At 44.9% G+C, this 16,159-nt stretch overlaps 1 protein-coding gene across 1 annotated transcript in view; it reads left to right on the forward strand.

The window, feature by feature from the left end:
* The window catches only part of PTPN14 (protein tyrosine phosphatase non-receptor type 14), a 173,382-nt gene extending 157,678 nt beyond the window's left edge, over window positions 1-15,704 (forward strand). Inside the window, 2 exon segments of the mRNA XM_032633781.1 lie at window positions 2,500-2,663; window positions 7,322-15,704. Of these exon segments, the coding sequence (XP_032489672.1) occupies window positions 2,500-2,663; window positions 7,322-7,450 (293 nt within the window). The 3' untranslated portion in view covers window positions 7,451-15,704.
* The last annotated feature ends 455 nt before the right edge of the window (window positions 15,705-16,159 follow it).

Below are 16,159 nucleotides of genomic sequence, written 5' to 3' on the forward strand. Positions count from 1 at the left end.
AACAAAGGGAGGTTGGAGAATGTCAAAACCTTGATTTTTATTTTGATATTCACTTAGAGTAGGAGGGGTGGGGGAGAGAAGAGAGAATAGGTTTTCAAGTACCTAAAGTACCATTTCACAAGTTCCAACAGAAAGATTCTGATGCACACTTATTTATCAATGCAGCTATTTCATTTTTCATTAAAGTGATGATGGTTCTTAAGGAGTCAGACACTGAGAGTAAGAAAGATGATTGGAATCAAAGGATCTAGAATGAGATCTAGAGCAGGTTGGTGGCTGGCCTGAGGTCAAACAGTTACCTGCAGCTCAAAATATTAATGAGCACAGTGACCTTTGCAGAGCTTTCTTTCCTCATAACAGTGTTCTTTTTATTCCTTTCTGGTACTGTTTTGCTAATTGCTTTATTAGAAGCAAGACTCAGAAAATGGAAACAATAAAAGTAGATCCGTTTGATGACTGGCTAACAGATCTGATAAAAGGTTTTATGAGATGGTTAAAATTACAATCAAATCTTTTAAATCAGAACCAATTTAAGGACAGCCCGTCTAAATTACTGAAAAATATAGAGAATATTTTTAAACAGTGTTTATTAATTTACCTTTCTAAGAAACTCAGGACAAGTGTGCTGAGCAGGGTCTTAGAAATATTGGCTCTTTAGGTTTTTAAGAATTTTAGGAGATTTTTGTTTGTGTTTAAATGAGATTATTTGGATGCAGAGGAACTGGGTCAAACCGTCTTCCATAGGTCTTCACTGAGTTACACCTTAAGGAACTTTATTAATATGATTGCTGGAGAAAGAATCTGCTTAAATCTAATTTCTCTGTGTTTCATGAAATTCCCCTTGACGGTGGCATCAGCTTTATTGATCAATATTCCTTTTACTTCGCTCCTTAAATTTAGCACAAGAAAAACCTAGTCTCTTGTATGTGAACATTGCCTGCCGTCAGAAAATGTCATTGTCTAGTATCTTTTCCCCTTTGGAAAAAAAATTGTGAAAGGAATTCCATGCTCAGTATTTAGCTCATGTTGGTACCAATAGCAGCTACCTTATCTAGTCACCTCAGATTGCCTTCCCTCTTTTGTTTTGTTCTATCTCATTTTACATTATTAGTGGTGGTGATGGTGATGGTGGTAAACGTTTATTTGGGTAAGCTATTTCAGATTACTAATTAAATAAGGTTATAAAAGAAATTGGAGTTCTTAGTCATTGTGTGTAAACAGGTGCTTTTAAATTACGAGAATGGGGACTTCCCTGGTGGCGCAGTGGTTAAGAATCCACCTGCCAATGCAGGGGACCTTGGTTCGAGCCCTGGTCGGGGAAGATCCCCCATGCCTCAGAGCAACTAAGCCCGTGAGCCACAACTACTGAGCTTGCGCTCTAGAGCCCGCGAGCCGCAACTACTGAGCCCGCACGCCTAGAGCCCGTGCACCGCAAGGAAGAGAAGCCACCGCGGTGAGAGGCCCACGCACCGCAACAAAGAGTAGCCCCCTCTCGTGGCAACTAGAGAAAGCCCGCGCACAGCAACGAAGACCCAACACAGCCAAACATAAATAAATTAATTAATTATAAAAAATTATGAGAATGGTTTGAATGCTGTTTTCTCTTCAGCAATTTGAGTTTTTCTCCTCATTTGGTTTTACACTGCTGCACTGGGATGAGATTTTTCTGAGTATCAGGAACCTTCAAATCTGCTTCTCCCCTGAACTAGCTACTATAAAATCTCAGTTACTAATTGACTTTTTCCAGTTCTTGGATTGTTTGGGGATTACATTTATATACTTTTCCTTTTTTTCATGACCGTTAAAAAAAATAGTCCTTAAGGCTTGGGTTGAGCAATTTTCAGTTTGTGCCCAGTTGGAGTAGTGAACAGTCTCCTGCACAGCCCTGTGGGGCTAAGCAGATGTTGACGGGGGCACGTGGCACACACCCCACCCACATGTTGCCTCCAGGAAAGGGGGGTTATCTTGAGCTACTCACATAACCACATGGGATCCAAGCTGAAAACCAGGCTCCCCAAAGTCTATTTTATAATCTAAAAATGGAGTCGAGCCTCAACTGACATTCACTCATTCAGTGAGGGGAAGGAAGAGAGGGCAGATGGACGCTCTTCCCACCAGAAATTGGCTCTGACAGGCAGGCATTTCAAGGGAACCTAGCTGGTGTCTGATCCCAGTCTGTTAATAGTAGGAATTGCTGTAAGTAATGTCGAGAATCATCTGCTTGGGGGACTTTGGGATTTGCAGAGGGGAAGACAGAATTTAATTTTTTAAAAAGAACTATTTAATTTAAAGAACAAATTCTCCCGTGGACTAACTGACTCCCAGCTGGTCCTTTCTGGATCCAGGACTGTAGAGTGGGTACCAGCCAAATAATTAGTGTCTTGTAAGTAGTGTAAATTATTGTCACTTAAAAAAAAAAAATTCACAGTTTTTTTCCCCCTCCCTTGTATGCAAAGCGATGCAGGACATCAGTGACAAGATTTGCATGTTGTCTTGCAGCCTACTTGGAGGAGATCCAGTCGGTCCGTCGCCATACCAACAGCATGTTGGAAAGCACCAAGAACCAGCACCCCCCGATAGTGGTCCACTGCAGTGCTGGGGTGGGAAGGACCGGCGTGGTCATCCTTTCTGAGCTGATGATCTACTGCCTGGAGCATAATGAAGTAAGTCATTCTGGGCTTCTGAATCCTCCACCTTGGGGACCAATCTACACCATGGCCAAACCTTCACCTGTACCCTTCTATTTCCACTGTTTAATTTCCTCTCCTGATGAGAGTTTTCCAGACCCATGATTCCTAGTTGGACTCTGACATTTACAACCTTCCTGATCTTTTGCCTTTCACTGCTCTGTGTAGAGACCCCGATAATATAGAAAAAGAGTTGAAACTGTGAGAGAGGCAACGTTTAGAAAATCTGATCTTTGCTGGCATCAACTCCCAGAAGTCTGCAGTGTTTCGTAGAAGGTCTGGTTTTATTGTGGGTAATTTTCCACAGTGGGTTATTGGGTCGCATATGGTATAGATGCGTCTTGCACTTCTGGGATGTGTTTTGGCTTAACTCCTGCGTGAAAATGTGTGTACTTTAAAAACGTTTTTCATTCTTTAGTGGGGAGTTTTTTGAGGGGGCTCTTTGCTCTTGTCTAGACTGGCAGTGGTGTGTAGCAGAGCCGGGTAGATAATCCGAGGGCACAGACGTGGCCTGCCTTTGCTGAGGCTGGAGGCCCAGCTTTTCTCCCATAGACACGGGCTGCGGCTGAATTTGTGCCCACACGGTGTGTGGCGTTCCCTTCTTGCTGTAGGTCAGGGAGTTACACCGAGGGGCTTTTGATTTTGTAGAGATGAGACAAATAGCAATCAAAGGCGAAAGAACAATTCTTCTGCCTTCTATTCTCACCGGGGGCTTTAGGGGTTTTAGATGGCTTTCACTTTTTTTTCCTTAGGTTCTTTAATCACCGCTAGCAGCACACGCCCCGTTCCTGTTTTACAGATAAGGATGCGGAGGTCCAGAAACAATCTAGTGGCTTGTCCAGTGCCAGGTGGCCCTTAAGCAGTGGTGCCAAGGTTTGAAGTGAGGTCTCTCACCTCCTGGCCCTGAGTTATTTCCTGTCTTCACTCTGCCTCCAAATGCCAGGTGTCATTTGATTCTTGTTCAATTCACAAATTGTACAGCTTGGAGAATCAAAGGAAACTTTTGAAGTGGTTTGATAGTTTTAAAATCAGGAGATGTTATAATGCATGTTCTGTGAAGGAATTTATATAACAATATATGTATTTACTCAATGGTTTGAAGATCAGATTAAATATTGCCCCATGGAGTTTGTTATATTCAAACTTCTCGGAAAACGATAAATGCCAAGTTTAAATATGTTCAAAGGATTTTTAAGTTCCCTGCCTATGAAAGGTTAATTTTGGAAACTTTCAGTCTGTACATATGAATGTTTGTGCTGCTAAAAAGTAGGAGAGGAGTTGTATCACATGTGGCCTGTTGTTCAAACAAACAAACATTCTATTGGGGAACAAAATTCCCATCATGGAACCACTTGAGTCTACATAACAGAAATCTCGTCATCTTCTATGAGTCTTGATCGTTTTGTCTCACATGAGATTTCTTGATTGTCTGCTTCTCTGTCACTACTAGAAGTCTCTAGGAGTTTCTAGTAGAGTGAATAGCTCGCCACTGAGTCCCAGATCCGCTCACTGCTGGGAAGATAGACTCAGATGCAGTGGAATCTGGGTACGTGTGGCTCGAGCATATCCGAGCTCCACTGGCAGCACCAGTGGGTTCCTGGGGAGGAAGAAGGGCCGCATCCTCCCCTCCCCACTTAGAGATCTTTTCCTCATGTCACTTTCTTCGCCAAATTCCCCTTCTTTTCTGCATTCCCCATGTGCTCTTCCTCTGTTCCCCCTTCCTCCTTTTCAACTTGAGAAGCTGTTTTGTCAGTCTGGTCTGACGTGAAGGATCGCTGTGTTCTGAGAGCTCTTTGGAGACCCATCAAAGGCTGAGTCTCAGTAACACGATGACATGAAGGCTCGTCGATCACCAGATGTCACTGGCCCAGTGGAACATAACAGATGTCAGAGCCAGCGTGGTACAGAGTAAGGGGTTCAGCCACTGGGGCCTTGAGTGGACTTGGTGAGGGCTCGGGGTGATTAAATTCTCTATGGTGTATCCAGACACAGCAGATTTCCTCAATGCCCAGTTGCATGCCGGAACACTTACTGGAATGTGGTCAGTCCAAAAAGGACTTCTGTTCCCATTGATTTTCAAAGATAGCAAGATGACTCATAGTTTTCACTTCCCTTCCCCTAGCACATGTAGCCAGCGTTATCTGTCCCATTTCCCATCATTGCTATTGGTAGCCGGCTAGGGAGAAAAAAGGTCTCTACTTGTTCTGCTTCAGACCTGGCTAGTAAAATTCAAACCCTCATTTTAGAAGAGGAGTGCAACCACGTTTCTTTGTTTTTTAAACAAAAGATTTTGCTAAATCAATATAAAATGGGTTGTCCCATTTTTCTCCCGTCTAAACCTTCCCATCTTCTTTCCATGGCTTCTGGATTTAGGATACTTTATGTTTTAGTCTATAATCCATAGAGTTTTAATTTCGTCAGTGAAATGCCTTTTCTTTTTCCCGGAGCAAAGATGCTTAACCGTGAAGTCGGGCAGCTGCGAGGGGATTCTCCTGGGCTGCCCTGGGAAGCTTCTTTGTGCCCTGTCGCTTTTGGTCACTGAATGTTAGCTATGACATTCTAATGCCCATGCATTTGTTTTCAGAACGCACCAGTTTCATAGTTTGTGATACTCTCTCTTGGCCACCTGTCCCAGATTAGCTAAATTACAAAAGGTCAGGTTCTCACTAGCCAAAGAGCAAGATGCCTTGATCTTTTCTGAATTGGTTATCCCTCCTTCGTAGAGTAGGGGGGTGGGGGGACGTCTTCTAAGCAAGATGGAGCAAGCATTAGCTGCCTCCGGCTTCCTTGGGTTAGGGGCGGTGGGCAGCAGAGCCTGTGGAAGTGCATCTTCAAGGCAAGCTGAAGGATTCTTTTCATTGAGGACCAGGGGGAACTTTGTCTTGTCTCCAAACTGCCCTATATCACCTAGTATACTGTCCTTGAGTCAGCCTGAGGGGCTGAGTCTTACAGGCTGTGGAGATGGTAATGACCATGAATGACAGTGGTGATGGCAGAGATGGAAGTGGAGGAGATGGTAGAGGTAAAGGAGATGGTGGTGGGGGAGGTGGTGGTGGTTGTGATGATGACGAGGATGAAAATGCTCTAATGACCACAGCTAACGTGTATGTAGTGTTTACCATGTGCCAACACTATTTCAAGAGCCTTACAGCTCGTAGCCTTCACAGTGACCCTACGAGAGAGGTTCTGTGAGCACCCTCATCTAACAAAGAGAAACTGAGGCACAGGGAGATGACCTCTTCGCTTCTGTGTGACCCTGCCTCTCTTGTCAAAGCCTTTGATGGGTATGAGGTAGGAGCAGCCTTATTCTATCCTTATATTCAGTGCCCAACACAGGGTAATTAATGCTTATCATGCATTATGTTAAGTTCATCATTAGGTGCTCTGTGTTGTGTATCACGATGTCAGTCACTCTGGAGTAGAGTTTAGGCACAGACCCACTAGTTACCATCAGAAGCTTATGGTCTAGGCTCTGTATTTTGACTAATAGTTTAAGGAGTCACATGCCTTTTTCTCTTTGCGTATTACCAGGGACTTGTTCCTTTTAAATCTGTGGTGTGCATTACTTAACTAGTTTTGGAGAAGCGCGACTAAACAGGATGGCACGTATGGTACTGTAGCTACACAAAGTTTGGAAATAGCTGAAATGACTTGAAAGTAAAGTAAGAAAAGACATACAGCTGAGTTTTTATTATTTTATTTCTGACGCTTGCTCAGTCCTTGCTAAGTTCGTGGGTGTGGTCGTTTGCCTGGATTAAGGGCTCCCAGAGCAGGGGGAAGTACACCAAGGCCATGATGGCACATTGACTCCATGGTGCTTCTGCCTTGGCTGGTCCAGGAGGATGAAAGTGACACAAGTGAGGGGACACCAATGATCCGTTGTATTAATTCCTTTCCATTGGAGATCTTCAAAGAATTTACACATTGGCAATCTCATTTAATACTCAAGATATCGTTAGTTAAAGACTCTCACTCCGAACATGTGTGACTGGTGCCCAGAGATTGTGCTTTGATGTTTTAAAGGTTTACATGTAAATTATCTCACTTGGTTATGCCTGCGATCCTGTGGGGTAGCAGGATGGGCATGAGTGTTCTTATTTCATTAATATTAATGAGACAGTGAGTAGTCTTTACTAAGAGCCTACCATGTGCCAGACACTGTGTTAAATGCTTTACATGTATTTCTTCATCTGATCCTCTGAGGAGGGTACTGTTTATCACCCTGTGTTACTGCCGAGGAAATGTCACTAACTTGGCCAAGGCCACACTGCCATCGGAGGAAAGCATCATTATCCTTATTTTACAGATGAAGAAGCGAAGACCCAGAAAGGGCTTAAATCCTACCATTGGGTCATGGTAGGGTTAAGAGTACCAATCGGGTTTAACTCCAGCCTCTGTGTTTTCTCTAGTGGACTGGTCTGTAGTTAAAATATCACAACAGTGGTACATGACGACCAGCTACTCCAGTTACTGTTAGGGTCTTTGACTGGGATAACCTAGAGGGGGCTGTCTTTGGCTTTCTCCTGTACCTGCACAGGGGCAGCAAGTGAATGCTTCCTGGATGAGGGAATGAACCAAGGGAAGCCCCCCCCCGCCCCACCACCATCTCAGGATCTTCTTCTCTTTTCTTGCAGAAGGTGGAAGTGCCCATGATGCTGAGGCTCCTCAGGGAGCAAAGGATGTTCATGATCCAGACCATCGCTCAGTACAAGTTTGTCTACCAGGTCCTCATCCAGTTCCTCCAAAACTCCAGACTCATTTAACCCCCTGCTTCAGCTCCTGGAAGAGGCAGCCAGCTCCATCTTACAGATGGGGAAGCACCTCCAGACAACATCTGCTCCCCCAGCAGGGCGCGGATGGCCGGAACAGGCAGGTCACGGGCTCCCTGAAGACAGGAGCGCCAAGATCATTCACAGACATCATGTATTATTTTATATGAGATAATTTATTTTTTCCCCCTTTGGAATAACTTTTGTGAATCATCGTAATGCAGTTTTCACAATAATATAGTACTTTTCATCTGAACCACATTTTGACTGATCTGCATTGTAATAGGTCAGTAGGGAGGGTTGCCTGGTGGATTATTTGGGGGACAGAGGCATAAGGGAACACATCTCTAGTGAAGTTGCAGCCAGATTTGTAACCAGCCCTGAAATTTGTCAGCCTAATTGCTCATGTCCAAATCAAAGATGGCAAGAAAATGAGTTCATCCTAAAATATAAAGGGCTAAGACCCTTTCCTGGAGGAGAACAACACTCTTTTCCTATATTTGGGGGCTCCTGCGGCTTGATGGGCAGTTCCTTCCCTTTCCCCTTTTTGCCCTCTCCCTCGATAGTCTCTTTTTTTCCTCCCAGACTTGAGTTAAAGACAGGACCAGCTAGAGGAAATGCTCCCTTTCCGATGCAGTGATTGCCATTGCCCGGGAAGAATGAGGACTCTGTGTTGTATCTTTCTCAACCACTCCTTATTCTGGGCTCTGGAGCCTGTTCCCCTGCTGGAGACTGCACCCTTGATATTTGCTGCTTCTCCCTGTTGGCTCAGTGGACCCTAGTCTGGTGGCCTCTGAGGCCCTGGGCCAGGCCGTCTGTGCAGCTGGGCTTCTTGCCTGATTGAGAGAAGATAACAGACCAGTGTGGAAGAGAGAGGAGACATGCAGGCCCTTGATATTGTTTCTTATTTAAATATGAAGTGTGTGCTGACGGGGATCTGAAGGTCAAGGTGCTGGGTGCCATGGAAAGGTTATAAAGGAAGCGGTTGGGAAAGCTGATGTAGGGGGCTCTTTGGCACTCAGGTGGCAGGGGCCCTGCCAGGAGCCACCCCACAGTTATCCCCGCTGTGCTGCTAGCATCTCCAGCCTTTGGCCTGCAGGAGCAGAACTAAGCCCACCCAGGACCTTGCAGTCCAAAGCTTGGCCCACCTGCTGAAAGACGGTGAGATTTGTGCTGCTTTCCTTTTCTCCATACAGCCCACTCTGGTCAGTTGTGGTATTAACCCTGCCCTCAGTTTGAAGCTCAGTCCTTAGTTCGTCTCCTTCTGGGCCTTCATTGGTCACTGTCTTTCTGAATTTTGTAGGTTAGTCCATAATAAATCGTGTTCTGCACATTATCCCTCCTGCTGACTTCTGGGGAATTTTCCCCTCTACTGTCTAGTTTTTCTTGATGCAACTTTTAATTGTGGCTTTGTTCTTAAAATTGACTTTTGCGGGTGTTCCATGATGCCTTCTTCCACTGCTCCTTTTTTTTTTTTTTTTTTTTTTCCTCCTGAGGTGCAAATATAAAGAAAGAATGGCATCCAGTCGACCAGAAAGAGTGTGCCTTTGTGGCTTCTGGTCACCACAACAGGCGGGTGCGGAAGCAGATTCCTGATGAACTACTTTGGAGTACGAATCAACTTGGTTTCACATCTTGCCAGGTGTTAGAGTGGTGGTTCTCTGTATTTGGACTCAGTATCTGGCGATGGAGGGCCGCCTCCTACCTTCTCTTCCAAGGTCTAAAGAATCAGTCAAGGAGTAGAACTTCAGCTGAGCGCCATAGATTCTGGAATTTTGCTGTGTGATCTGAAAAAGAAAACCACTAGTATGACGTGTATTTTCAGTGGATCACAGCTCGTAACCCTCACTAGGAGACGCTCAGAAATTGGATCATCGGCAAGCAAAGAGGTATTGTTTCCTTTTCCTTAGGGACTTTCCGTCCTTGGGATATTCTGCTGTTAGGGATGTTTTAACAGTTGGGCTGCCGTTACTGGTTTATTGTCTGAGGAGCCACATCGGTATTTCTCTTTGTCTCTCAGGCCCCCGTGTGGGGTGTTAAAATGTCTCATGTGGGCAGCGTGCAGATCTGCTGTCTCTGAGCTCATCACTCACGGCCCCTCCTTTCAACTCATCCACTGTTGCCACTTGGTGCTCCGGGAATATTCATGAACGCACAAAATGCAAAGAAGTAGGTTCAGTATCCAATTTCCTGGCCAAAGGTTGTATTGAAACGCGAAGGAAAACATTTAAAAGTGATTCCCCATATTTTGTTTTTAAAAACAAATGCTTTTTGCCCTTGAGCCCATTTTGCCTTCCTTTTCACGTCTCCAGTAAATGCCAACCTATCTCCTGTTAAATGAGCAGCAGCCATTTGAAGTCCTTTCAGTGACACCTGCATAATAATTGCCCAGAGATGCTTTATATCTGGGAAGCAAGCCAGAGAATAAACCTTGAAGCAAAGTGTATTAAATTAGTTATCTAGTTAGAGCTTTTGGAGTGAGTTCCTGACGACGTATCAAGTCTGAAGCTGGAGCTGTCGGGGTCTGCTGCTGCAGTTTCGACTTGAAGGGAGAAAATTTAAGATGGAGGGGAAAAAAAAAAAAAGGCCGTCTTACAACAAAGCCATCCAACACTTTCAGGCCTCTGGTTTTGAAGTTTTTCCAGTTGAAATGTTTTGTTTCTTTCATGCACTCCCATTTGGATATATTGACGCAGTGTTCATCCTTGTTTACCGTGGTCCCTGAACCAGTGGGGCTGAGTTTGACGTCTTCATCCTTGAGCTGAGCTAAGCCTGTTTGAAAAGCCGAACCGTATCCTGTTGCGCTTTACTGGGTTCCTTGGGCTTTAAGCGGACACCACCTTGGTCTCATTTACATTTACACACCACTTTCCCTGGATAGGAAGTAAAGGAGGATTTGGCGGCTTTAGGCAGGGATGTCAAACGTGGAATATTCTGAGTAATACACTTCCGAGAACCCTAAATAGAGAGAATTTTACTTCTACAACTTTTGTGCTCCTAGATTGAGAAAAGGAACTATTTTTGGACTGTAATTAGTCAGTTATTGTTTGCCTCCGAGTTCCGTGGCCATCTCTGGCCCCTTCCACCCATCGGCCTGGAGAGAGGGTCTTGGTGGGCTCCGCTGGGTGACATCCTGTGGGACTTGCCCACTGGCTTGCCCAGGACTCACTTAACCTTTATCCTGCCTACACTCAGCTTTTGTGGTTCTGTTATAAACACCAGTGGGTACCGTAAGTCAGCACTTATCCAACTGCCTACCTTTCTTATCTTTTCCAGCTTAATATAGGTTGACTCATAAGAAATTTTCAATATTTGGACCATGTTTTACTTACAATAACAGAAAATTCACATGGGTCAACCTAACACTTACAGTTTGTTTCTCCTCCCCGATTAGTATGGATCCCAGCGCACCATATGTCATTTCTCAAGTGCTAATGAACACGAAAACATGTACAGTGGGCGGCTTGGTTCTTTTTGTGAACTCATTGCCTTGCTACGGCAACCCTTGCCTCACTTGAGTGGGCCATCTCCTGGGGCTTGGAGTCACTCTTTGCAGAGAGCACTTTGGATTCTCATAGGCAGGGTTGGCCATCACGCACGTGACTATGGGGTTTTCAGCTGCCATCCTTTCTTGATACACAGTCTGTATTAGCTGACCTCAGCCCAGTGGTTATGGAACACAATATGTGGGCCCGAGGTGTCCAGAGTCAGAAAGCAGAATGTGCTTTTGAATCTCTCTTCCCCACTTCCAGTGGTGCGTGGGATGGAGAAAGTGGGTATGGTTATTGATTTTCTTTGGGGGGGTAGATCTGTCAATCGCTTGAGGTCAGGGGGTGGGCAAATGCAGGGACCTTCTAAGATGTGTGCCAGGGAGCTTAGACTCAAGGGTTGGGGACTGAGTCTGAGCCATATCAGTGTTAATCTACCCTTCATTCCTCCTTCGTGTCGGGAGTAACTGTCAGGATCCCAGAGTAAGAAATTTCCAGAAGCACCAAGTAATTACTGTTGGGCTCTTAGGGTGGCTCTTTGTGGGAATACAGTTTCCTCTTGTTTTACCAAAGATACTTCTGCAACTGTGTTTTATTTTATGGCCTATGGATTTTATCAGACACTCATCATGCTCTTACTTAGTGATTTCTTTTCGTGAGCAAAGTAACAACTCATCTAGCACTGATTCCAAATGGAGAAATTTGGGGTTTTCACGGAGACTGCAAAAATTTTCCATTGGTCTAGAGCTTTACGGGTGACAGATTAGTTGGCCCTACAGGGTTGAAATAATCCTACTCGGCCCTATAGGGTGGACATCTCTAGGATATTAAATTATGTTGGACACTTCCCGTGAACTCTGAGCAAGCAGGCACAATGGTTCTTGTCTTTGCCTCAGCTTCTAAGACATTTGGGGCAAAAGACCTTACTGGTGCATCTATTGAAAGTAACAGCAACATGCCTGGGAGAAATGGGCAGGTATATCCAAATTCTGCCAACTCATATGTGTTGCCCCGAAAATTGCTGTTCTTCATGGGGTCCTGAGGAACTCGATGGCCTGCTTGCCTGACACTCAACCTTTATCCTGCCTGCTCAGCTTTTGCATTTGTTAGAAACTCAGATGCGTGTTTGTATCCAGCTTACTACCTTACTTATTTTTTTCCAGCTTAAAACAGCTGTGTCTTCTTCCTCAAGGCCAAACTAAAAGGTTCTCTATTAAAATGTCCATGAGCCTGGCATTGAATATCTGGCATCAGTCGGTTTCACAGGACTGCATAATTTATTGTTGCTCGGTGCAGTGAAAAGGAGGATGTGCATCAGTTCCTACTGCTTGGAGCTTTGATCAGCCCTCTCATTTAAAAAATAAATTCAAGGAACTTCTCGTTTTAAGACACGAGGGCAAAAGCTGATGGGCAGCCTTGAACATGAGAACGCATCTACCTAGAAAGTCACTGTTCCTTCTGCCACGCTTTGGGCCATCAAGATCATTCTTTCCAAAAAATGCCATAAGCTTGCCCAGAGAAGAGCTATAAATGGGAAGAGAAAGAGGAAGGCTTGGAGTTTCTATCAAAGAGTTCCTGATTCACAAACAATTTTCTGAACTCGGTGATGTCTCTCCTACTCCCTCCCTTTCTATAAGGCCAGAGGGATGGAGATGAGGTGGTGATCCTGGGAAAGACCGCGCTGTAGTGGGGAGATCTGTTTCACCCTCACACAGTTTTTGTTTTTTTTTTAAATTGTTTTATCTTTGGCTGTGTTGGGTCTTCATTGCTGCGTGCGGGCTTTCTCTAGTCGCGGCGAGCTGGGGCTACTGTTCGTTGCGCGCACAGGTTTCTCATCGTGGTGGCTTCTCTTGCTGCAGAGCACGGGCTCTAGGCGCACGGGCTTCAGTAGTTGTGGCTTGTGGGCTCTAGAGCGCAGGCTCAGTAGTTGTGGTGCACGGGCTTAGTTGCTCCACGGCATGTGGGATCTTCCCGGACCAGGGCTCGAACCTGTGTCCCCTGCACTGGCAGGTGGATTTTCACCACGGCACCACCAGGGAAGTCCGTACCCTCACTCGTAGTTTTAAATCGTGTCCTCACTGTTGCAGTGGAGCTTGACGAATGTTCTCGATTCTGATGCCTGCCTAGGTTTGCTGCTCAGAAAGACCACCTCCCCTCGCTTGCTGGTGGCCCTCCCTTTCCTTGCAACCTTATTAGCAGAAGATTTGCTCAACCACATGGCTCTGGAGTTAGCTATCACAGCTCCTGTTTTTTTTTTTTTTTTTTTTTTTTTTTTGCGGTACGCGGGCCTCTCACTGTTGTGGCCTCTCCTGTTGCGGAGCACAGCTCTGGACACACAGGCTCAGCGGCCATGGCTCACGGGCCCAGCTGCTCCGCGGCATGTGGGATCTTCCCGGACCGGAGCACGAACCTGCGTCCCCTGCATCGGCAGGCGGACTCTCAACCACTGCGCCACCAGGGTAGCCCCTCCTGTGCATCTTGATTGTGCCTCTCCTCCGGCCCGGTGGGGCTGCAGAGCGGAGTCCCCTTCCCAGCACATCGTGTTTCTAATCAGGGCATAAAAAGCAGGTAAGACGTCAATGTATCAGTAGTAATGGCAGTTCGTTGTCTCACTTGAGGGCACAGGTGGGACTACTTTGTGATGTCACCCTCTTCCAAGAGCACCCCATTCACTTAGGGCTACGCCGGCCTTGTTTTTCATTTGCTTTATGGATCAGCTCTCGACAGCACACCTTTTCTTTCCTTTCCCTACCCTTTTAGCAACTCCTACAAAGCAGCTGAATCTAGTCATAGGTAATCACTCTGTTCAATCCCTCCAAATTATGTAATTCGGAAATCTAATTTTAATCCTGAAAAGCCTATATAGTTTCAAAAAGTAAAATTTGGCATTTATGTAGTTTCAAGGAATGAAATCTGGCAAAGGGAAATAACCATAATGAAAATAGCTAGGTGCTGTCGGCAACCAGGAAGCTGTCTTTACCCCCTTTCTCCCCTTGGCGACGGGCACTGTCCAGTACTAGAAGGAGTGGAAGATAAGCTGGATCGATGGTCAGTCCTGTTTAGGACAAAGGTTGCACCACTCCCTCAGGCTTCTTTTGAGGCGAGCTGACGTGGAGCCACAGCGGCTGCATTTGGCATCGTGACACGTGTAGTCGGATTAATTTGTTTCTAGCCTTCTCCTGCTGGCTCTGTTCCCTTCACCGTCACCTCTACGCAGCCTGGCCAATCTGGTGAAATGGGTGAAGCTCTGGGCTCCGCAGGGACATTTATACGTTGCCTTGTGATCCGTTCTCCACTGTCTAGGGAGGGGCAGGACACACTCACTATTCAATCCAGTCTGCATTGTGTCCTATTTTTTTCTTCCTCACCTCCACCTCCTCCTTCAGGGAAACACAGAGGCTGCCTCACCTGACAGAGGTTTTGGGAAAAAGCTAAAAACATTAGATTGGGGTCTTTTTGTGCCTTAGGGTGGAACTAGTTTGCTAACATCTCGGGAACCCTGCTCTGCATTGAGCTCAGCTGGCTCTCAGAGCAGAGGTGCCTGGCGTTCTCAGCATTTCTCAGGGGCCTCCCACCTCCCTGAACTGTATGTAGTGTTAGCTAATAAACACCTTCAGCTTAGAACTGAGAGCTGTCATTCAGAGCCATTTTTCCCAACTTGGAATACCGTAAAATGTTATTGCAACTTCCTTTGACTGAACTTTCTTGCCAGTTTGAAATCTTAAAAATCTATTACCCTTATCCTTTCAAAAGTAAGGTTACTCTTCATCAGAGATGCTTTCCTGTGTATGTCCTTTGTTCCTTCAATAGTCAGCTAACTTGCTTGAGGACGTGTAATTGGGGAAAAAAAGGTTTACATATGCAGATGACTATTAGATAACCTGAAGTAATTTGTGTTACATCAAGTAACATGCTGATCTATTCTGTTTCACTGGACTATTGTTGTGAGACTTAATTCAGTATTTTGATGCTTTCCTTGGTCTGTGTTTTATAAAATGTTGTGAATTGTTTTATCATTCAAACCAATTGACATTTAATAGGTCTCATTTCGAACCTACAAAGTCCCTAATGTAGAAACCAGTTTGTTCTTAAGGGTTTTAGGTCAGCCCATGGAAGCCTTCTGATGTCCAACACGGCTGAATAGCAGGGTGGTGTCAGCCAGATCTGGCTGGCATGGGCTGACCTGGACATTTAACCCACCTATCGTATTGTTGCTGTGAGAAATGCATTCCAGATAGGGGCTTGGGATCCTGATAACACATTCTTCTCCCCGTGGTGGGCATTTGCTACCTTGCAAGATGGAGGTCCAGTCTCTTCACTGCAAACTAATTGTAAGGGGAGAGAGGGAGTGAGACATTTATAGGACGTTCCCTAAGTTGGGGAGTGATTAATATTCACATGTCAACTTTACTTTGGTATAGACTCCCTCTCAATTTAATAATATTAAAAGCCTTAAATAAAATTATGCATGCTATTCTATGTGCTTTTTTGTATCAGTAAATAAGCTTATGCTTGCCAGTTTTATACACAATTAAGAGGTGTGTGAAACTGACTTTTGACAGTATTTTTGCACTGTTTCCTATCTGTTTTTATAAAGTATTTAGCTATTGGTCCTAGTTGTGTATTGTTTATGTTCTCACTGCCCTTGTTATTAAAATGTTTCATATGTGCCTTTACAAATGTGAGATCTTTATTCTAACCTTTTTTTGTAAAAGATATCTATTGACTTCCAAATGCAATAAACTTTTTTTTTTTCCAGAGAAAACAGCTGAATCTTTTCTGTCCTATGTATGTTTGCATTAATTGAAAGCATCTTCTCTCTCAGGATTATTTTCATAGGCAAACGTATCTGGGAAAACCTGCCTTTTCACTTCTTTAAAGCCCATTTATTTCTACCCACTTTTCATTCCTGTATAATTGGATCACACTGAAGAATCAGTTTGAAATTTCCAAAAGTCATCATTGTTAGGAAAAAGCTGAAAGGGGTGATTGTTTGTTAGGTAAATGGAGCGAAGAACCTAGAATTGGAGCTTACTCACAGCTGCAGTGACAACCCGTATTAAATGCCAAGTCCCCCCACAGCTGTCATTTATTCAGAGCCCAAACTGCTGGCCCAGAAAAGCCAAGCAGCAGGCTGCTATAGAAGACCCAAATCGTTGCTTCTGTCTTTCAACTTTATCAACAGCACAACTCATCTCTAGGTTAAAGGTGGCTG

Source organism: Phocoena sinus, chromosome 1 (assembly GCF_008692025.1).
Source record: "Phocoena sinus isolate mPhoSin1 chromosome 1, mPhoSin1.pri, whole genome shotgun sequence".
Taxonomy (NCBI): Eukaryota; Metazoa; Chordata; class Mammalia; order Artiodactyla; family Phocoenidae; genus Phocoena; species Phocoena sinus.